The 23,210-nt window shown below is 42.5% G+C and overlaps 1 protein-coding gene across 3 annotated transcripts in view; it reads left to right on the top strand.

The window, feature by feature from the left end:
• The window catches only part of kcnc2 (potassium voltage-gated channel, Shaw-related subfamily, member 2), a 35,243-nt gene extending 12,976 nt beyond the window's left edge, over positions 1 to 22,267 (top strand). The window contains exons 2-5 of one of the 3 annotated variants that reach the window (XM_086022637.1): positions 13,915 to 14,848; positions 16,011 to 16,181; positions 19,319 to 19,412; positions 20,260 to 22,267. In XM_086022637.1, the coding sequence (XP_085878763.1) occupies positions 13,915 to 14,848; positions 16,011 to 16,181; positions 19,319 to 19,380 (1,167 nt within the window). In that variant the 3' untranslated portion in view covers positions 19,381 to 19,412; positions 20,260 to 22,267. Of the gene's footprint in view, positions 1 to 13,914; positions 14,849 to 16,010; positions 16,182 to 17,640; positions 19,413 to 20,259 lie in introns of all 3 variants that reach the window. The other 2 variants (XM_086022635.1, XM_086022636.1) reach the window with 2 other exon arrangements.
• The last annotated feature ends 943 nt before the right edge of the window (positions 22,268 to 23,210 follow it).

Below are 23,210 nucleotides of genomic sequence, written 5' to 3'. Positions count from 1 at the left end.
TGGTACTGTCAACTGTCAGACACCTCTAAATTCACCCGCGTGTGTTTCTATTTCGTTCAGGATGGTTGTATCCCTTATTGGCAAGATTTAGCTCGGAGGACAAAGTTGTTGCTACCCCCTGGACTGGCTGCAAAAGGAAAAATGAATGACAAATTGAGGGGATGGACAGTTTCAAATTGTGGTCCTGGTCGAATGCCCGAGACGAAACTGGAGCTTTTCGGTTTGTGTGTACGGACAAGAAAATCAAGCACACAAAGAAGAAGATCAGGAACTACTGTGAAAACATTGCGGTTGCTTTTGATGTACAGGGTATCTTGGATCTGTGCAGAGTACAATGAAATGCCAAGACTGTCATTCTCATCCTGCTTTCCGGAAGGAAATGTTCTGTCCAATATCGGATAGCTTGGTCTCAGTGGTTGCTCATGGCTACTCCAGGTTAATAACCCAAAACTCCCAAGAATGGCCAAGACCAAAACATTGGACTATTTTGAAATGGCCTTCTGAGCCCTTGATCTAAAACCGATTGAACATCCGTGAAAGAAACTGAGACATGCTGTCTGGTGAAGGTACACTCAGGTAGTGATAAAAAAATAACAGTTAACGTGAATTGTGAAAACCTTCGACTGGGGTGCAAAATTCAATTTTCAAAGTCATGGATTTAGGGCGAAACAAAAAGGGTCGTTCTATCCGATCACTCTCTATTATCGATCGGTGTCCGAGGACGATAGATCAGGAGAAGTTGGGAGCTGTCACAAAGACGGACAAAGTCACAGAGCAAAGATGATTACCCATCCATTTTTATGTGGAAGGGACACCCAATTGCTTCGTAATGTTGGAATAATGTATGCGGCTGCGTCAAGGCAGATACATTTGTCTGAGCCTAAGCCGTCTGGGATGTCTCCCGTCTGTGTGTTAATAATTACTTTGCAAGGATGCTAATGGATTACATTTTGGTGTAGAGCGTGTTTGCACCAAGACGTTTAGGCAGCGCCGCTTTCATCTTATATTACTCGGACACTAATCCGAGGCGTTCTTTTTGGATTGAAATGCATTTGCCAAACATTCCTCCGAACTTGAAATCCTTGCATTCTGAAGTTTCTCCCATCTGTGTTATCATGGGAACTGAAATTTGTCCCCGACCACGGAGACGTTACATTTTCTGCGAGAATGCTGCCGTACGCTTCCAATTCACCAAAAAAGGACACAAACACAAGCTCTCTAATATTCCAACTCATCTATTTTTGTCCTTTCTAAAACTTTACTCATGACATTATTCTAAATACGGGTTCCGTGAGAGCAACGGAGCAGACACCTGTTGAGCCAAACGAGACGATCAATCAGAAATGGTCCGGGGCGAAAAACACAGACTCACTGGGGATGAGCTCAAATCTGGCCAAGTCTCTTGGCTTCCCCTTTATACTGTGCCTCACTGACTTGGCCTACATTCGCACGTTTTTTTTTTTTTTTCCCATCAGAAGAATATTCTTAGACGGCTCTTTCAGGGTTATCCTTTAAGGGCGGCGGGGATCCGAATGCTTAAATCGAGCCGATGCGTTATCTTGGTTCTCATCTCTTCTTTCTCAACATGCTGTTTGGATTAATTGAACAGGTGAAGGCCTTCTCCGGCAGCAGCCGAAGGCATTTTTTGTCGAGCGAGGCCCCAAATTCAGGCATTTCGGGCTACAACAATTCAAGGGGAACTCTTTCGACGAGTCTTCTCTCATTATTCTTCCCCCGGTTCTCTCAAAAGAGACGGAATATTTCCCCCTACCTCTAAGACTGCACGTGCCGCCGTACTATTCCAAGTCTGTCTGGCATTGATCTTTCTGGCGGAGCTTGTTCTTTGTAATCCTTTGAAGGAGATGCTTCTTTTGAACATTCCGTATCTGCTTCCCTTGCGCCGACACACGCGGACATAAAACGGCAAAGCTGCAGGTCTGTTTGGCTACTACTCACAGCAGGAGTTTTGCATACGAATCCAGAAATGCCCCCCTCCCCATGTGATAATCGTGCTGCTTTGTTCAAACTGCTTCTCTCGTTTCTCACCTTCCACCCCAGAGGTGTGGCGTTTAATACAAAAAGGCTTTTTTTTTTTTTTTTTTTTTTAGCACTTTAATGAATCGAGTTAAAGTGTCAAATGGCTGCAGCGGGAGGTCATCCACTCCCTGAACTGACTGAACCTCGAGGCGCAAACGACTTTGCTTTGAGGCCCCACATCGTCCAATGTGACCAATTGGGGAACCGGGCCCCGCCCACCAGCCGTTTCATGTTTTGCCGTCACATTGGGCCCTCAGGCGTTGTCGAAATAAAAAAAATAAATGCAAAAAGAGAAATACTTGTATTCTCTAATGGTGTCTAGTGTGAGTATTGCACAGTGTATTGTCTGCCTGGTGTGTGGGGAGCCCCTAGCAATTCGTGTCCTCCTTTCCATTTTTTTTTTTTTTTGTCAAAAACCTGCAGGTGTTTCCAGTTTAATTTAATCCAGCCTACATCCATTCATAGTTTTCTCACTTCAGTCCCGTCCAGAATAATCAGATTAATTTAAAAAGACCCAAAAAATCGTGACTCCCTCTATTCTTGTTGGTTATAAATACATAATGTGAAGTTCTTTTTGTTTGATGTTTAGTTTGACAGCAAACCTCAACTCGGAGACGCATTAAACCGTTGTTCGTTTCATTTTTGTATAGAGGTTTTCCTCACTTTTTACAGCTATTATATATGCGAATTCAGATTCCTGACTACAATGAGGCAAATGAGTTTGACACACTTGCTAAGGTTTCCATCATTCTTGATTTTGCAAGTCCCGAGTAAACTCCTCCCACTCCACATCCCCTCGCTCTCCCTTTGTCTGTCTGACCATGGATGGCAGCGACCTTGAGACGGGAGAATTTGGAAATCACAAACCCAGTGGAGAGTCTGGGGAGGGATTAGTGTCTGCTTTCCTTGGCATGCTTTCATGGCAGAAGGTGACACCCAGACACAATGGTGAGAGAGCCAAAACCTAAAAAAAAAACAAAACAAAAAAAAACCAGCCATACGTTCAGGATCACATATCTTCTCTGAGAACCTTTTAAAGCTTTGTCCCCCTCCCCGCCCCCATTTTGAACACATTCGTGCTTGTCCACAAATATTCTGTCCACACTGACGTCTTATCATATCCTGGAACGCAATACATTTCCCCCCCCTCTGGCAATTAATTTCATGTGAACATCAATCGGTGGGGCTTCCTATCTCCATGCATCGTCGCGTTGCTTATTTATCACCTTCGGGGGGAGAGTAAATCAATGTGTTTATCATCGATGTCTCATTTCTTCACCTCTACGCCTGGGCATTCGGACCTGTGGCAAGAAAGACGTGTGTGTGCACAACTGAACATTTGGACCGAATCTGTGCAGAATCTGATAGTCCTGACAGGTTTTTGGAAGAAAACATGTTGTTCAACATTTTACCCCCCATTAATAATCCGCATAATTAAATGCCACTATGTATTGCACACAATACATCTGGTTAATTGTTTCAATTCTGTGTGAATGCTAAAAAGCTAACCATTAGCAATTATTGGTAATAGTTGGAAATGGTCGGTAATGTTGGAATTTTGCTGTGAAAATCTGGTAAAATAAATACAGGTAGCTCCTAAAATATCCCGAATGAGCGGAACAGTTTGAAGTCGGAATGGTTTGAATCAATAATTATGTCAAGTAAGGATGAGTTAAATGTCTCCATTCATTTCAATGCAGATTATTTTCCCGTAAAATGTGGAGTGGAGTATTTTGGATACTGTGGATGGATAAATGTGGAAGGTGTGTAACGGTGAAAATTGGTGGGCTAACAATACAAAATAATTCCAGTGCAGAATAACTGTGTTCCCAAAAACTTCTATATTAGCTCAAAGAAAAGTAATGCCCTTGTTTACTTCGCCACGGGGCGCGCAGAGAGTTATATTTAGTTTGATTTCTCGTCTCGAAGCAAAGTTCATGTTGGTGTGATGGTGTAGGGAAGCGATTTCTGTAATAATCATTGCTATAGGGCTTCGTTCTTTGTGTGTGTGTTGGTGTGCTCCTCTTCTAAGCCGGTTCTGTTTTGCCATGGCTCTGCTCACTTCCTCCAGGCTAATTGGCCTTAACTCGATGCGAAACGCCAGATAAGTTCAGCCATAATGCCTGGTGTTGATAAATATCCAGTGTGCTCACGTTTGTGAGGATCAATTGCCTGCTTGATAACGTGCATGTGTACTGTAAACTAGTCTATGGATGATGTAAGGACTTTTCACAGTTAAGAATGTTTAGCCAAAAAAATGTCGGCTGTATACATTGGTGATAGAATTTTGAGGCATTGACATCGATGACAGAATAATACTCAAACGCATGTATTCTTTATCCTCTGCGATGAATGAACTGCTGACTAAGGAGCTGAGACGGGCCCCACGTGCAGTATGTTTATTATACTAGACTGAAAGAGGTTTCTGTTGAATTTATTATTATTATTATATTTTTAAGTAGTATCTGGATGCAGGTAATTTTATTTTCTGCAACCACTTGATGAAATTAAATTCAGTAAATTCCACACGCCATTTTTTTTTTTTTCAGTGTATGCACACCAGGAAAGAGTAGCACAATGTCTATTGAGTTGAAGCAAAAAATTTTTTTTTTGAAATGGCAAGTGCTATTTAACATTTTTACGGTCTGTTTAAATACAGGCAAAGAACATTCGTGAAATTGTATTTGTTTATGGCGTATTCTATGGGGGAAAATTGCAATATTTCCTCATAGGACTACGCTAGTTGTTTTTTTTAAATACTTAAACATTAAAAATGCTCAACTTTTCACTGGCTGTATAGCGCTGCTACTCAGCCAGTCTGTTTGATAGTAATGGGAGCCGCTTCATGAATCATTAAAGACATTTTTCTTCCAGAACAGAGTGCGATTTGGCTTAATGGACGCGGGCGATGAGAGCTTTTCCATTTTATCTGTATTATTTAAAGAGGAATAGTCGGACAATAGACGGTCGGAATCCGAGCGAGCCACAATGAGCGGCAACATTCATTATCGTCACTCGCTTGTCTCGCTCTCCTCTTTCACCATGTCTGTAATCTGTTTTCGTCTTCCATTTTTCATGCCAACCTTTTTTGAACACTCCCAGCTCCCTCCTCGCGCTTGGTTGTCTCTTCACTGCTGTCTCCTTGTTTCGGAGGCCTTTTATCTAATCAGCTTTCAGACAGAAATGCAATTATTGCTCTAATGCTAGGTTTTATTCCAGAGAGCGTTTTGGCACACTGTCATCGTCTATTTGCATAAATGTGACTGTTACTTGGGGTTTTGATCCAAAAAGTAAAACTATTATGCTAAAACAACGATAGAAGCCTCCCGTTGTCCGTCAATAGTTTTGGTTGATAAGGACAATGGACAACATCCGTCAAATTGGGTACCAAAATACTATAGTGTATGTGAAAGTTATGAAATGTACATTTTCAGGGAGGGGCCATGTCAAGCTCTTATGATTCATGGCAGTAAAAAAAAAAAAAAGAAAAAAAAAAAGAAGAATAGCCCATTTTGGGCGTGCACCCTGGCACTGTCCATGATAGCGTGTAGTTTTATTTTGGTGTGGTATATGCACTCATATAAAGCGTGGGAACTAATTTTTGGCATTTTGACATCACGGTGGCAAACCGTGTTGGCAAGTTGTTGCTTTGTCAAAACACATCGAGATTCAACTCAGCTCAGGCTCGATCGGCGCCGGCATTGTCGGATCCGCTCCTGTCCTTTTGTCACAGCGCGCCGCAGCCGCCGCTTACACGTTCCTCATCGTCATAGCAACAGTAGATGTCCCTACCTCATCTCCCGGCAAAGATGTTGAATAACGCTGAGCTGCTGCCATGCACTCTGTCAGTGAATGGAGAAGATCAAATAAAAGATCCGCGATTGCTTCTGCCCGTCTTTGTTTATTCGTTGGTCCTTGCGAGTGCTTGTTGACGGATTCCGATTTTTTTTTGGAATGGAAATCAGACGCAAGACTCAAAAATGAGTGTTTTGCTGGGTTTTGTACCTACCCTCCATCATTCACCTCGAAAGTCAAATCTCGGAAATATGTTGAAGTCAGTTGAGGAGTTTCATTTCGACCTGTTGTGCTTTCCCTCCATCTTGTGCCATCTATAGGCAATTTCAAACCTTTTCAGCAGGGTTTTTTTTTTCCATTTATTATTTATTTTTTTATTTCATTGATGTTCCCTCTAGTATACTCTACAGTTCAGTTGTATTTAACTTTTAAATTCAATAATTGGAATTTCATCTTAATGCCCAAATGAAGTTTGTCTTTTCGTTTGTTTTTACGTCAAAATACACCCCAAATAAAGAATAAGAAGCTTGCATCCAAATGTCGTCACTTGACAGTTTTTGTTACCATGACGACCGAGGGTGGAGCTAGGGCATGCGCCAAAGTGAGCGGTGATATTTCCCGACCCCTCTCACCTTTCTATCGTCTCTTCAAAAGCAAGGAGTGACAAATTGTAGCTACTTTTTGTGCTTTTATTGGCGACTTCTGACGACTCTCGTCCAGACTGCGAATGAACGTTAAGGCCACGTTTTCAGAAATAGGCAGATAGCAAGATTTTGTTGTTTGATTTCACATTTGATGGGTTGTCAGGCACTCCGGGGACATGAGTCCCTAAGTGTGTTTTGATTTTTGCACTTCAAGTGTACCAGCAGATGAAATTCAGAGGCGAAAACTCACAAGAGTGAGAAAAAGGGCAAATGCAACAAGCTTATTGATGGACGGTATGTGTTTTGCTAAGCTGTCAGCTCTGTCGGCTGCGTGCGTGCGCATGTGTGTGCGTCCTTGAGCGTGGTCACACATTAAGGGAGCTGTATCACGCTCCTTGTTTCACTTACTTTCATTTCCACTCTCTGCGTAATTGCACGTTTGCTTTTGGGTGTTTTTTTTTTTTAAATGACAATATATTCATGTATTCAGGAAATCTTGGGAGGGCTGAGCAAATGCCTGCCAACTAGGCTTTTAATCACGACTGAGAAAGACATCCACAGACATCCTTTTTCGACACACAAACGTAAATAGCACACATCATTTGCTACTCCAAAGAGAATGACGGGAGGACAGAACTTATGACAAGAAACTAAAAGTAGATTTAGACTATCAAACCTCTGTAATGGTTGAAACAAAAACTACTTTGTACTACTTTGTATGTGATGATATTGCGTGTAATATTGTGCACGGTATTTTACTTCATGAGTGAAGTTCAATACTGAGGATGAATCCAATACAGTCATGTGAATACTTTTCTCCTGGCACTTATGTTTACTGTTTGTGTAAAGAAAAATAGCGCTATATATTATTGTACTTTATAAAAAACACAGAATGTAAAGAGTAAAACGTTTTCACTCCTTTTTTTTTTGCCTCATTTCAACCGACTTTGTGCTGCTCCTTCGGGTCTTCGCAAAGGATAAAGAATATATGTGAATTTTGTTATATGATCTGTCTACGTGTGTTGCGCCACCATTTGTTCACATGTCCGTCACTTCAAGGATTATAACGCCGCGACACAGATGCTACGTTATGCTACGTTATACGTTAGCCCATATATGCCGTTTTGCATCGTTTGTTAGCATTAAGCTAACTAAACAGACTTCTCTATGTGGCCTCGACAGTCGCTATATCTAGACATTATTTCGATTGAATTGGATGTTGTCATTTTTAGTAAACGGCACACTTCCCTAGCTATACTGTTTCGTATAAATCATCTATTTTACTAGCATTTTTCTCTCCTCCTACTGCCAAACGCGAGGCCTCCAACGCCATACGCTTCACGCCACACCGGCTCAGACATGCTATTAAAACATCAAGACGGCTCCGTCTAATGAGGCCACACGTCTGCCATCCCGTCCACGTCTTTCTGATCCCTCCTCTGTTTCAGATTATCCCGTCAGACTTTCAGATGTGTCCTGGCCTTGAAATGTGATTAATGTCAAGTTTAGTCTCCCAGGATTTGGGAGCTCGGATTTAAACACACCAAATCAAAGGCTTGTGTCTTTTATTGAAAATCCTGCCTGTCAGTGGCCTCATTGGGAAATGCGCATGCCATCACATCAAGTTTTTGTGACGACAGGGGCTGTTTGGGGAAGTATTACGCTAAAATCCCAAATGTGGCATTTAGAAGAGAGAAAAGATGTTTTTCCTTAATGCTTAATGTCGGGGATCAAGACAGCTAAAAATGGAACATTTCCAGAAATTCTTTTGTTTCTTCCACCGGCATGCAACTGTGTGGCAAGTAGACCAGCTGACTGAATGAACAATGAATGAAAAGCTTCAAATGTTGGGAGGAATTGCATTACTACAATAAGAATCATTTCCAACGTTAGCCTACGGTAGTTATTATTTTTCCATTTCTTCTTTCATTGCTTGTATATCATTGATTAGAGTCACTGAAAATCTTTTTTTACATTTTTTTATTTTGAGCTTCTGCGACGACATTTAGCGCTTGCAAAAACGACGACGTCAACACATCTCAGATTAGCGGCCGTCTTCATGGCATCCGCACCGTTGTTGCCTTCGCGGAAAACGCATGCTGCTAAACGATAGACAGACGCGCTCGCGCGGTGTAAACAGCTGCAGCCTACGCTGTCATGAATCAATGGCACGTGTCAGCTATAGGCAAGCTGCTGAAATATTAACAGGCGACGTGAGCGCATGAAAGAGCGCGGGTGAGACGGTTATATTGAGTATCGCAGTCTCCCCGGGACTTTCGAGACGTTATTTTTATCCGACTTGGAGGCCGTAATGTAGCATTTATTTTGTGTAATGTTCTGTAGTGTTCTTTTATTGACTGCGATTGTGGAAAGACGCTTAGTAGTATCTGTTCCTTCAAGCGGAAGTCAACCCAAACATATTTTTTTCAAGAATATGTTCCCAGCAGGCCCACTAGTTGATACACGGCATTCTGATGAATTTTGCGTTTGTAGAATATAAGTTAAGCAGCAAAATGCACTTGTTTTTAGCCATCTCTGAGGACGACCAATCACGGCTCAGGTTCAGAGAACGGGTCAGCCGTGATTGGTCGTTGTGAGCAGTTGTGATGTCATTTTCAGTCAACGGAAGACAAAATGGCTGACCCCAGAGATGTCTTAAAATGTGTGGATTAACACTTATTCCACAAACGCAATATTTATCAAAATGCCCTGTTTCAACTAGTGGGCCTGCTGGGAACATATTCTTGAAAAAAAATATGTATGGGTTGACTTCCGCTTTAAGTTTATTCCTTCCACTGTTTTGAGATTCTCCCGTGACCATTCAAAGACCAACCGTTGCATTCCTGCATGTCAACAAACCACATAAGTTTTGTCTTGCAAATGTTCGCACACAATGAAATAACCCGAATGAAATTAGCAGGATTGTCTTGGTGTTGTAGACTGACAATACAACGATACTCACATGCATGTATTCTTTATCCTCTGCGAAAAAACAACCAATATTACTGCAGTTTACTGAGCAATTGTTGCCAAAAATAATATGGCTGCCAAAAGTAATATGGCTGCCAAAAGTAATATCGGTTTAGCAGTGTTCCCCCAGCGAGCCGGCTGTCAAGTCACAGCACGGCTGCATAATGAGGTGTGTGCGTGCGTGTGTTTGTGCGAGAGACAGCAGGAGACGATGACGGGAGACAACAAGGGGAACAGCAAATCCTTTTGTCATGTACGCGAGTGGCTTTGAAATGTTTTCTTTGCTTCTGTTTTTTTGCCGCCGCTTGCCTATTGATGTCAGTTCATTGTCATTCTCGTTAACGGGCAAACATTACCCTGCAATGGATTCAACAATACAATCGACAAGTGTAATAGGTCAGCTCGGAGATGAAAATACAGTCAGGGGCACATGCTTTTATCTAGTGGGTAGCCCTTGGCATCGGTTGTCATGGTAACGGAAGCCAGACTTGGCATTGGTGCAGAAGTAGGGAAGAGGGCTGAGCGGAATTTCCCCTCAAAACTGAGTGATTTCAAAGTTGGTGTTGCAAGTTGATATTCATTCATTCACTGCCAGACATTTCCAGACCCTCTTTTACCCTCACGTTTGAAAAAAAATTAAAAAAAATATCAATAAATTCCTGGGATTGAATGGCAAGACTGTGAAAAGACAAATAAAATCCGTCAATGGCAGTGAATGAGTTAAGTGAGCTCCAAGGTTTTCACAGGACGCGAGACATCGACCCCATCAGGCCACGCCAGTTTGAACTCAGCAGCTTTGTCGACGTCAAGATGATCTTATCTTATAGTTTCCATCCAAAAATGCAAATTAGGACCTCCGATTGGTATCTCCTCCCATTTGCGCAAGACAAAGTGCAAACCCTTTTCCCTGTCAAATAACACAACCGTTCATCCTCCCTTACTGCATCGTCCAATTCACCATCTTGAGCTGTAAAAAAATAAATAAATAAAAAAGGATGGTGGTGTTACCATGGCGGCAACTGATCAAGGGAAGACGTGCAGCGTCGTGTTTGATGAAAGGAAAATTTCCTGTGTTGTATATTCTGGGACCTTTTCTCCCAGGCTTTATTTTCAGCATGCTTTTGTTTCAATACAACCTCACATTATCCAAGCTAGTCTCTATAGAATGAGGCTGAGATGGAAGTCAATTACTTGGCAGTAAAATTATGCAACAATGGGCTTTAATGAGCCATTCAGTGAAACGCACAACATAATATTGGTTTAACTGGGGTTTAATTTTAGAATGTGATTAAAAAAAGAATAAAATAAAATGAGACGACATGCCTGTTTCTCAGCGTGAGCCGTTTCCTCCTACAGACCGGTCGCTATTACACAGCATGTCAAAGCGGATCTAATGGATTGTGTAATTTAAAACATTCATTTTACATTAATTAATTACACTAAATGTGATAAATAACGCTTAAAAAAAAAAAAGAGAAAAAAAAAAAAAGCATTTCAGAGCACATCCATTTTATACTTCCTTTCGCTGACGCCCACGTCACTCACCAGGCCAGGTTACGCCTTTTAAAGCCATACACAGATACTACAGTAGAATGTGTGGATGTGTGATTGTCAGCCAAAAATAGTTTCAAATAAAAATAGAATTTTTTGGGGGGGGTGAGAAATTAAAATGTGATTACTTGCAAAAATAATCCCACTATGAGTGTAAAGCTAATGGTTTGACTGAATTCGGCTATCAAAAACGTAGTCCTGCCTTGCTTTTCCTCTCTCTCAAGTAAGTCTGACCTCACTACTGACAATATCTTTACTTGCGTTATTTTTGTCTTTCTTCAACTTTAATCTGCAGAGCACATGCTTAGCAGTCTGTCTTCCTCAATGTCACTCCCAGCGAGCGTGGCGGTTAAGAGCACCATGAATAAACAAAAGGACACATCAGTCACTTTCCCCATCGTCCACGTTTAAAAGGGTCAAATAAATGAATGCGATGTTGATTTGACTGTCACTTTTGGGTAGACAATACGTAATTTAATTAAGTGCTCTGGTGTGTTTCGTGTCCTCAAACCTTTCCCGTTGATTTAGTGACGGACAAAAACTTAGCAGTGCATTACAATTTGGCATTTGAATATGACATTGACTTTGTTTACAGCGGAAAAGCTAACTTCTGACAAAACATTTTCATTATGATGTTTGCGTCATAAAACCTTTTCTTTGGCGGTCGCCCTGTTATGATCCTATCGCTAGAAAATATATTTATACCCTGACCAAATTCTGAGTAAAAGTGAATTGGTATTGTATTTGGCGAATGGGATCTTGGAACTGGCACACATGGAAAAAGATATTTCTTTATTCAGTACATTGATAACTATTCATATCATTGATCTTATCAGACAATTTGGAGGAACTGATTCAGTTTTCCGTATGGTACACCCCTGGGTGTACCCTTCTCTAAATCACCAGCACGTATATCACCTGTAAAGAAATTGGATTGATAGATCGTATTCATCAAAATGAACCAGTTAAAGTCCCCGTCAAAGGCAATTCATGAAGTATTACGGTTCCCGGCAGGAAGCAGATGTCTACTTTGGGTCTTAAACCTTTTGGAACCCCTTCCTGTATATTAACAATGATGACTCATGGTCATTTACAAGATTCCGCTAAAAGTAGCCTCCGATCAGGGTGAGACGCTGCGGTAACTCAAACGATGAGTACAAGCTGACCTTTACAAGTCTAGGCCCAGTGGTTTCTAGGTAGCAACAGAGCGAGAGATGCGGGGAGTCATTAAGTGAACGACGGGAGCAGCGGCTGCACCCTTGTGTGTTGCTCGCGGTGGTGGGGTCACTTTAAAAGAAACAACAGCGTGTGAGACGGACACAGCAACAAAGGCGGGATAGTCTGCCGGTTGCTTGCGAGAAAAGAAAGCACTGAACCCTCGTACCGGGTGGCTGCCAACTGGAGAATTGGACAATATCTTTTGATTGCGGTTCCCAAAAATCCAAAGCACGATTTTAGGTCGGATGGAACGTTTGAGTCCAATTTACTTGTAAGAGTACAACAGTATTTCAACTGCATGCAAAGTCAGGCGTACGCCGCAAGTGTTGTCTGCAGTCTCTGAATTAGTCATAGGCTTTTTGTGTTTGGGCGTATGAATATAATCATTCCCCCTAAAAGCCGGGAAAACCTGTATTCTCACTCGTAGGAGCTGGAAAACGAGTAGACTAAACTCTCTTTGTCTGTAAGAATATTTTGGAAGCTAAAAGTTAAATTATGTTTACCGTGAGAGCTTTCTTGCTACTTCTCAAGCGCATAACTACTTCCAGTGTTGTTGCTATTTATATATCCCTTGATGGTCCGTGTGAAAATTGCGAATAATGCTGCTCTGGAACACAAAGCCGTCATTAGATCCCGTCAGCTTTCCTTTCAGAGTTGACTCTGTCTTTCCATGATAACCAATCGTGGGAAATGTACATTTTGGATGATCTAACAGTCGCCCGCCGTCTTGCCAGCGACGGTGACTTGGTGGACCAAGTCATAAATAATTCAAATAAACTCCCCACTGGGAGAGTCCCACCAGAACAGAAACACATTAAACCATGCACACGGTTACTTATTAAAGAAATAACAAAACGCAAAAGGACTACCCAGGCATGCGATTGCAATGGACACATGCTTCTTGACATCCTGATTTCAAGCGTATACTCTCTGCATGCTAAACAAGTCCTCTACTTGTGCAAATTACTTTTTGGAGGGCCGCTCAAAGTGTCATACAAGGCCCATTTCTGAGCAATGTAAATCAAATTTGGCCCGAGTACTTTTGTTTTCATTTCATGTATGGCCATATTTCACACTGGCACACTAAAACGCTACAGGCCAACTCTAATTTCATACCAACCAGTAATGATCCAGTTGACATTATTCCGATCATAATGTAGACAAAATGTTATGATTGTGCTTTGTGTTTGTTTTTTTACATCACTGTAAACACATTCAAAACAAACCTGCGGCAGAAAGGAGAATACTGAACACGTTTTTTTGGGGTATTTTTTGTCCGTCATGGACTATCTGGAACATCCACTGCACAGCAATTCTACAGGCTGTCACTGTTTTTATCCGCTTGACATATTGAGGAAATTAAGCAAACTTTTGCTTTCTAGTTTTATTCCAAACTGCCCAGCACAAATAAATTGATTCTGTCTCTGGCATACGTACTGTATTCCCGTGCCTCACGTCAACAAGTGGCTCAAGAAGACGTGTGTGCTTGTTTGTTTCACTTGCTAATAGATTGCATCTCTCTCTGGAGGCAATTTAAATTGAGGCAAGTTAATTAAACTTGTCTGTGTTTACTCTCTTGCCCAAGAGTTAATGATTTATCTCGATTTTGCAAGGAGGCTTAGCCACTCCGTAGCGGCAAAATAAGCGGAAACGTCAGGGTAAGCCTGAGTAAATTGTGTGTTTCTCTTCTTCCCTGCAGTTTATTGCCTTTGCGTCTTTGTTCTTCATCCTGGTTTCCATCACTACCTTTTGCTTGGAGACCCATGAGGCGTTCCACACCATCATCAACAAGACGGAGGCGATGCGGAACAGCAGCCTGCCCGATCCGGGACCGCAGTACGAGATAGAGACTGACCCCGCTCTCATATACGTGGAAGGAGTTTGCGTCATCTGGTTCACCATCGAGTTCCTGGTCCGGGTGACCTTCTGCCCGGTCAAGTTGGAATTTGTCAAGAGTCTGCTCAACATCATCGACTTTGTGGCTATCCTTCCTTTCTACTTGGAAGTAGGCCTGAGTGGCCTTTCCTCAAAAGCTGCCAAGGACGTGTTGGGATTCCTCAGGGTGGTGCGTTTTGTTCGTATCCTGCGCATCTTCAAGCTTACCCGTCACTTTGTGGGGCTTCGAGTGCTGGGCCACACGCTGCGGGCCAGCACCAATGAATTCCTGCTGCTTATCATCTTCTTGGCATTGGGAGTGTTAATATTTGCCACCATGATCTATTATGCCGAACGCATTGGCGCTAAGCCCAATGACCCTACGGCGAGCCTCCACACCAAGTTCAAGAACATTCCCATCGGCTTCTGGTGGGCCGTGGTTACCATGACCACACTGGGATATGGCGACATGTATCCAAAGACGTGGTCCGGCATGGTCGTCGGCGCACTGTGCGCTTTAGCGGGAGTGCTTACGATAGCCATGCCCGTGCCTGTGATCGTCAATAACTTTGGGATGTACTACTCCCTGGCCATGGCCAAGCAGAAACTCCCCAAGAAACGGAAGAAACATATTCCTCAGGCAGTCCAGGGAGGGTCCCCGACCTACTGCAAAGCTGATCTCACCACCACCTGCAACAGCACTCAAGGTGACCTGTGCCACGTCAAAGGCGGCAGAGTACTTGAACGCAACCGCTCAGGTAAGGCCACGTGGGGGAATAGATGATGACAAAAGCACATTGTAAAGCCATACAAGGGTTTAATTTCTTCCATGACCACATCCGTAACTCGGATCCCTCGCAAATCCGCTCTCCCCGTAGAAATGAATGGGAATCGGAACTCTACCGAATCGTAAACTATGGCGTTTGGAAGTCCTGGTGTTTGCGATTCTTCAGACACCACACATGACAATAAACATAAATATTTGTTCTTATTAAAGTCTTACGTCTGGCCGACAACTTCAGGAGTCTCTCTAACAGAGTATGCTATTTAGGTTACTCTATCAAGAACATTGTAGAATTTTTTTTTATTATTTTGTATACAACTTCACCCTTTTTCTCAGTCTCGATTTTGTGTTTTGGGTTTACCGGTCTTGAACGTTTATGTGATGTTTCCTCTTGGCTTCCCGTATCTCGCTTATGGCAATGTAACAATTCCAATGTTCTCAATTCAGGTCAATTAAAAACCTTCTACGCTGTCATGTTCAAAGTAACCTAAACTATGAAGAGTCTTGTCCCCCCCCAAACCAGAAGTAGTAGTCGGACTGATCGGTAAGAGGCAGCACCGGGCATCTTAACGACCAGAAAATACAAATCGTTGTCATAGAAGCACAAGCTAGGCTAGCTGTTCTTCTGGTAATTCAGTTCTACTGTGGCAACTCAGCCAGTTGGTCCTCCATTTCAAAACCAATCCCAAAGGGACCTCTCACATGTGACCATTTAGCATATAATTTTAAATCACTCGGTGCATGTTCACCCCCATGATTTTAACTCTGCTAGCAACGTCATTTGGAACATTTTCTTTTGACGAAAATGTGCGTTGAACTTTGCTTACTGGCTCTCCAAACATTTCTCCGTGCAGTCGGCCTTTTTCTTTCCTGACATGCTCAAACCTCATCTTTATTATGCATGGAACAGAGTTCGGTTTCTCCTGGTCTAAATTCTCAGAGGACACTTGAAATGTACAGCACTCTTTGGAATTAAAAAATAGGTCTGAACCAAGATTCTCATCAAACTCAATTCATTAGGTGGTGAAACACGGTAGCTTCATCACTTTTGGACTCCGGAGCTATATTAGGACCAGAGAAACAATTCAAACACTAATCTTAGAGTGTGTTTGACAAGCTCATTATACCACTCGCAGTTCTGTCGGCGGACTGTAGCGGTGGCAGCGACCTGACCATGTCTCCAGAGGAGAGGGTCCCCATGCGAAGGTCGAGCACCCGGGAACAGGACCGCCGGAGTGGGGGGACGTGTTTTCTACTTGCTGCTAGCGATTACAATTGTCCTGCAGATGGAGGCATAAGAAAAACAGGTACGTACCGTATTTATTTTAATTTTTTTTTTACCGGAACGCATTCCCATCTCAGTCTTGTTTCCCTAAAAGTTTTGCTTTAGTGAGCTTTAATTCTAGAGTGCTGGAGCACACCTTTTGACACAGCAGAGTAATTACTTACAGGGAAGTCAAATAATTAGGACTAGACTGTACCCGAAGGTGTCTAATTGGAACACTCTACCCTATTTCTCACAGTCATGGCAAGGATCTGCACAATTGTGCTTTGTCTTAGCAATCTAAAATTGCTTTAAAAGCCATCTGTCGGAATTCACTTTATGAATATTTAAACCCCCTATTAGGGTGATATGAGGAGACGTTGCTGTAAGGGTAGTTATTAAACTTGCTACAAATTCACTGATGAAAATTGATGGCTTGGGTGCACGGGCCAACAGTGGATAAGAGACTGCTCACTCAGAGAGAGGTTGGTTTTATACTCTCGAAACAAATCAGCAGGGATGGGCGCGTCAGTAAATTTTTTCCGGTCGGTCATTGGCTAGCGGCCGGGTCACCTGTGCGTCTTTATTTCAAGCCGAACCGAAACTGTCTTCGTCACTCCGTCATCGTTATTTTAACCGTGCTTCCGTCGTTGCTAAATAAGTTCGCCACCGTTATATTAGGACCGTCAGTAAATTTCATCGGTACGCCAGTCCGTCATCGTCAGTCCGTCACTCAGTCATCGTTATTTTAACCGCGTTCCTGTCCCTCCTGCTCTTGTCTCTTGTTCAGGAACCATAAAGGGACTCGGCAGTCTATGTTATCTACTATAGTTCAAAGCTGAGCGTTTCTGGCGCCGTGTTTCCATATACAGCCAAAGCAGTCCGCTCGAAGCAACCCCGGTGTATATTCGCACTCAAATGTGCGTGACATGTGGCACGTGTTTCCGTTAGTCGTCAGTGAAACGGGAGTTTGTCAGTGACGGATTGAGAAAGTCCATCGGTTCTGATCCAGTTAGTGACGATTCAGATGACGAACGAAAACCCGCTTCCATCGGGCCTTAATCCGTCAGTTTTTTAAAAGTTTCCTGTCACTTTCTCCAGCAAACCGGGAGTCCGTCACCGACGGACTGACGGAATACCTTAAATCGATTAATCGGCCAGCCCCTACCGCGTAACAGGATAATCACTCGGGGTAATCTTTTCGAGAAACCCGAGAATCTGCCCTTGGCTAACTTCACAAAGGAGGAGAAATGCTCCAGTTTGGCCTGTCGTTATGCGCTTAAGTACGACTTCATCGTGCCATACAGTGATTGTTCGGCAAATAATCTGTGCATGCACTCACCATACACGATGTGATAGTTGCTCTGTTTCACTCCTGTCTCCTGTCTTGCCATGGTTCACTCGGCCTGGACTTGGATGCCTGCCTGCCTGCCTGCCTGCCTGTGTGTGTTCATGTCCTGCACCACCTCCACCTCCACCCCTCTGTCACGCCCCATCTGAAGGCTACGAGAAATCTCAAAGTTTAAACAACATAGCGGGAATGACCGGCATGGCTGGTAACGCCCTGAGGTTGTCTCCCGTCACCTCGCCCTACGGATCGCCCTGCCCGCTCCGGCGCTCCCGTTCCCCTATTCCCTCCATCCTGTGAGACGTCCGGCGCCGCCACACTTTTTTTGCATTACCCGCTCCATATCCGATCACAAACTGAACTGTGCTAGATATTGTGGCTAGTATTGAGCACCTGTAGCAAAGACTGATCTACTGACGACCGCCTGTATGCTTGGCTACCATCCTCCTGTGTCACTTGAAGTTTCCCTTTTTTTTTTATTCGATATTGTCATATTGCAATAAAAACCAACTGATGGCTTTCAAAGTAGCAGCCACAACATTTAATAAAGGACATGTTTATAATCAGGGATATTAGATGTTGCTCTATTTCGATACCTAGAGGGAAAAGATGTGCTTCCATAAAAAAAAAATAAGACAGCTGTTGCTTCATTTTATTTTCATTTAGTTGTGTGTTGTTTTTTTGGGTTTTTTTTTTTTTTTTTGAGCACACACATCTGTCCCTCTTCACCTGCTCATGTTTTTGCATGGACTCCACTCTGTAAACCATCGTTGTCTGCAAGCCATGTTGCCAGGGGAGACCGCAACAGGCACACTGTGAAAATATCATATATATGCCGCCATGTGAAAAAGGAAGTACCGCACACCCGCTTTCAGTTGGGTTTTTTGTATCTGGACCTGTACGACAAACCGGAGTGCACTACTTGGCTTCAACCTGCGGAGGTGCTGTTGAGTCAGCCTCAACAAATACGCGGTCCAAAGAGGAACAACTTGACATCAGATACGGGAAGTTAAGATACATCCATGGATATTCTGCTCAATACACTGGAATCAAAGCCGATTCTCCGTTACCGTTAAAATATTCAATGAAAAAACATTTGATATAGCGTAAATTTTGGTTGTAGTATTACGATTTTATTACTTATTGTACAACTTTAAAACATTTGCTCAAATCAAAAATGACAACCATAGGACTTTTTTGTTGTTGTTATTCTGGCAATTTATGATATTCTGACTTTTTTTTCCCGAAAAACGTTTCTAAGTTACCCATAATTGCACAAAAGTATTCTTGTAACATTTACGTACATCTTTTCCCCCATATTACAATTTTATGCTAGCTATGTGAAAACATTTTTTGTCATATGACAAATTTATACTCTTAACGTGACTTTTGAACTATTTCTGAAGAATTCACAAATGTCCCCATAAAGCTTACATTTATTCTTGAATGATAAAACCTTTTCCCCATAATTTTATGATATACGCTTACTTTTTGCTCATACGACATAAACGTCCTTTTTTTTATTGTAACATCACTACTTTGACTTTACCCTTGTCACTTTCCGATTTTCGACGGCCCTCGTAATTAAAAAAAAGTCATTTCAATGTGGCCCTAATCCTAAAAATACAAAATAAGTCACTTCACATTAGTCGCAGTAAAAGACATCCATCAGCGTTATCGCAAAAAAAGTAATTGCTCATCCGGCTTCATATTTAGCCAATTTTCAGACCTGTTGCCTAAAATCTAAGGACGAAAGACGGTGTTCTTGCCTTTCTACATGACTGCACATATATGCACATATAAGTTGTATGTTTCTGGTTGTTCACTCATAGATAACTACAAAGAGATGGTGTTTACTGGTTTCACACAAGCAGAGAGTGGCCTTCTATCTTAATGGCTTTGGGAAAGCAGCGCCTTGGCAGAAAGGTAACCCTCTGCATGGGTGTGTGGGTTCATTGCAGAAACCCCCCCAGTATTTCGCTACCGATGTTTTTTGGGGGGGTTTTGGTTGTATGCACTCAAAGATGGAGGTCGTTCAATAATCTATGAGACGACAGACTGGAATATGTTTTGCGGGGCTTTAGTTGGTTTGATTAAATATGCGAGGAAAGTGCCTTGAGATAACATTGTTTTGTTTTTACTTAATTTTAAGATGTCAAAAAAGATTTTGTGTTTTTTTTTTTTTGTCAGAATCAAACAACCTGACGCTCATAAAAGATTTGTTTTCCTCCTCATGATCTAACCTTTTTTTTGTTTTAGTATTACAACTTCTCAGAACAACACAATTTGACTTCAAATCCTACAATTATGTTCTCCTATTACAATTTGAGCTTCGTCAATTATGTTTTTCCTTAAAACGTCACAACCTCTTAATAAACACCCCTCTGTAGAAATAAAGCCCTCATTTCTCATAAATGCCCTGCGTGCTCCAACAGGTGTGGGCTTGCACACTTGGACCTCACCCATTCCTCCATTACTACCGGTAGCGAAGGGTTGCCTAGCAACTGGCTTGCAGATGATGCTTTTTGCACGTAGATTGGCCGACAGGAAATCAAATAAAAACATTCCTCCGTGTCTGCTAACTAAATTATTGATCACTTCCATCTAAAACATAATAATAATAAACCATGTATGTTTCACCCTTCTGCATGTATTTCAAGCAACGCAACGTGCATGGCAAGATGTTTTATGGAAACCGGCTTGGAAATGATTTGTTGTTTAATCAACACCCGCCGGGGTGAGACCGTATAACGATATGAGGGACCTATTGCAGTGGGAAGACCCCATTTGGAGGCATTCCAGCCGCTCCTACAGGACAGTAAAGGGGGGAGTCGACGCAAAAACCACTAGGGGACGACTGACCTCTCGGCCCGTGGCTCGGCACACGGAGTGCGGAACTTCCCCAGGAGGACTGTCACAAAGCATTTAATCCTGAGCAAGAGGCCAAAGCGAACAGGACACGTGCTCCAATAGACTTGTGTAATATAAATAAGTCACCCACAGCAGCGCATTTTGGTTCACGTTAAGTTGCACCGTCAGACACTCAAATCTCGCTATGGTCCTCCCGCCCCCCCCCCCTTGCAATAAGTGTATTAGTCGAGGCACTTTGTGTTCTAAAATGGAGTGTTTTCACATTATGGACATCCAGTATATTCAGTATAGAGAGACAACTGTGCTACGTTGAATCAATGTGACATCTCCGCTTTTGGTCAATTTCAAGTAAAAATGCTCTGCTGTGCGTTTATGTATGTGCGTATCCTATTGAGAACATTTTTGAAAGGTGGACTTTTGATGTTGTCACTTTTGAGATTAGCACAGAAACGGGTGAGAGAGAGTCGTCCCTGCCCCCCCGCCCCCACACCCCCGCCCTCACCGTGATGCAAGCGCCATTGTAGAAGTCTCCCACTGTGCATTGAACATGCAAGAACCCTGCGTTAGTGCTGCAAATGAACCAAATGATTATGAGCAGATGACTCCTCATGACTCAGTGGTGGCTAAAAATCAATGGATTCTTCCAAATGTATCCAAAGTGTTTTTTTTTTTTCGTTTTTTTTTTTCTGGGTCTGCAGGAATTGTGTAGCAGAAGTTTACCAATTAAAAAAAGAAAAAAAAAAAAGTGGGACTTCTAGAATGGCTACTTTTGCACAGTAGCAATTCCATGTACCCAAACAATCAGTCGTTTTGTAATCAAAGGTGTATCAGGGCCATACTGAAAAGAAAAATATTGAAATGCAAATTAACATTATAAGAATAATCTACTATTAAAAGTTTTTTTTTTTAATCAAGACAAAATATAGAAACTTAAGAAATGAGTTTCTACTTATTCATTGCACTTTTATTAAATTATCCAAGACGATGGGCTCTATTTTCCAGAGGTGGGCGTTTGACCAAATTTTGTTGGTCCATCATTCGTCATCCGTCAGCGGCCAGGGTACACGTCCGTCATTCGTCAGTCTATCATTACACAAAAAAACGTCGGAAAAGCGGGCCCGTTTCCGTCATTGGTCAAGTCCGCCATTTTATAAGGTATCCCGTCAATCATCAGCGAAGCGGGCGTTCGTAAGTGACGGGCTGACGGACAGGTCCGTCGCTCTGACGGAATGCCCACCTGCTATTTTCATCACCACCGTAGATCCGATTTTTTCCAGTGTGGCCCTAATACTCCTCGGTAGATTTGCAATAATCCGAAAACCGAAAGCGCCAATCCACACTGTGATTTTAGTAGTAAACTGAAGGCTGAAGGGGGAAAAAAAAATGGATGGAGAGGACTGTCAGGTGGCATTGTTGATGTGTCACCCTCTACCCACAATCCTCCTTGTGTAGTACACACGCTGCTTTACTCTTGAATTTGACAAAGGAGTACCGTTCTTTGTGTATTTTTAGGATGATGTTGTAACTTGAGGAAAAAAAAAAAAAAAAATAGCTGTTTATTTTTCTGAATCCAGAACATGTATTTTTGTGTCTTACTCTTCATGGCCCTTACCTGTGAAAGTCATGGTAGTCCGACGCTGTGCTTCTTTCTCCATTGTGTCTTCAGACGTGTCGAGCTTTTTGATCCGAGTTCACGTTTTTGTATGTTTTATCGTGAGGACAAATTCTAGTTTCAAGTCTGTATTTGTGGAGCCTTCGTTGGCATTCTGAAGTGCATGCTAAAAAGAAAAAAAAAAGTTGTGTCAAAGGTTTAGAAAAAAATAAAAAATGACACTGTATATCATGTTGAGAACAATGTGTATAAAGGTGAATACGATGTGAAAGATTCACATAAACTGTTTATCTTTTAATGAATGGTTTCTTGTTTTTCCTATCCAAAGTTATGAGGGGAGACAAATTCTGACAAATTCGACGTTTCTTCAACAGGTTCGGAAGAAATTGCGAGCAAGGCCATTCCGCTCCCTGCCTGTCCGCGCTCACCTATTCACTCTTCGACTCACGTCTCACATTAAGCACCATTTGGGGCACTGGATCTCGGAGGCATTCCAACTATCTTTACTCGGGTTACCATGGAAACAGCCACAGACGTGCCACGGAGATGTAAACAGTCGGAGCTGGGAGTGTGTTTTTTTATTCAAGGAAAACGAATCCTCTGCATCCTACATCCACCCACAACACACTCCCATGCCCGGGGAGGAGGCAGGATGAGTTTCTTAAAATGAAAGATGCCAAAAACAAAAGAGCAGCAGGAAGAAATGTAACGTCTTATCTAGCTTCTCATTTCGAAAACATTGTCCCGAAATGTGCTGTTCGGTAATCCACAAGTCTATCGTTGAATGTTAGGTACAGAAAGAAACAAAGATCAGATGTGGAATCTATCATTCATGCCCGTGGCTAGTAGAACAAAGTCATTCGTAGAAACTGATATTGTTCTGTTTCTCTGGTATTGTTTACCGCACGTGCGTGTTCAAAATTACATCCGGGAGAGGACCTTGGAAAACGATAACGGTATATTATTCAATTGCAATATCAATCGTCATCCAGCCCCACTCACGACGAGTTAATCGATTGCGCGTGCGTGGTGACGCGTCATTACGTCCGTAAACTGCTTTGATAAAAACACACCGGCGATGCCAAAGCTTTTGTCCATAATGCCGCAAAACAAGATGTGTCATACTGCGACGTGACATTTAAATCTTGTTAAGTGCCATGTAATGAGGGCGCCGTAGAGAGCGCGGTGACTCAGGTGCTGAGAGTGGAGGCTCCATTTACAGGCTTTATACCACACGTGTA

The sequence above is a fragment of the Filicampus tigris genome, chromosome 22, assembly GCF_054856515.1.
Source record: "Filicampus tigris isolate MCC_2025a chromosome 22, RoL_Ftig_1.0, whole genome shotgun sequence".
NCBI classification, from domain to species: Eukaryota; Metazoa; Chordata; class Actinopteri; order Syngnathiformes; family Syngnathidae; genus Filicampus; species Filicampus tigris.
This window is presented reverse-complemented; position numbering and strand designations above follow the sequence as displayed.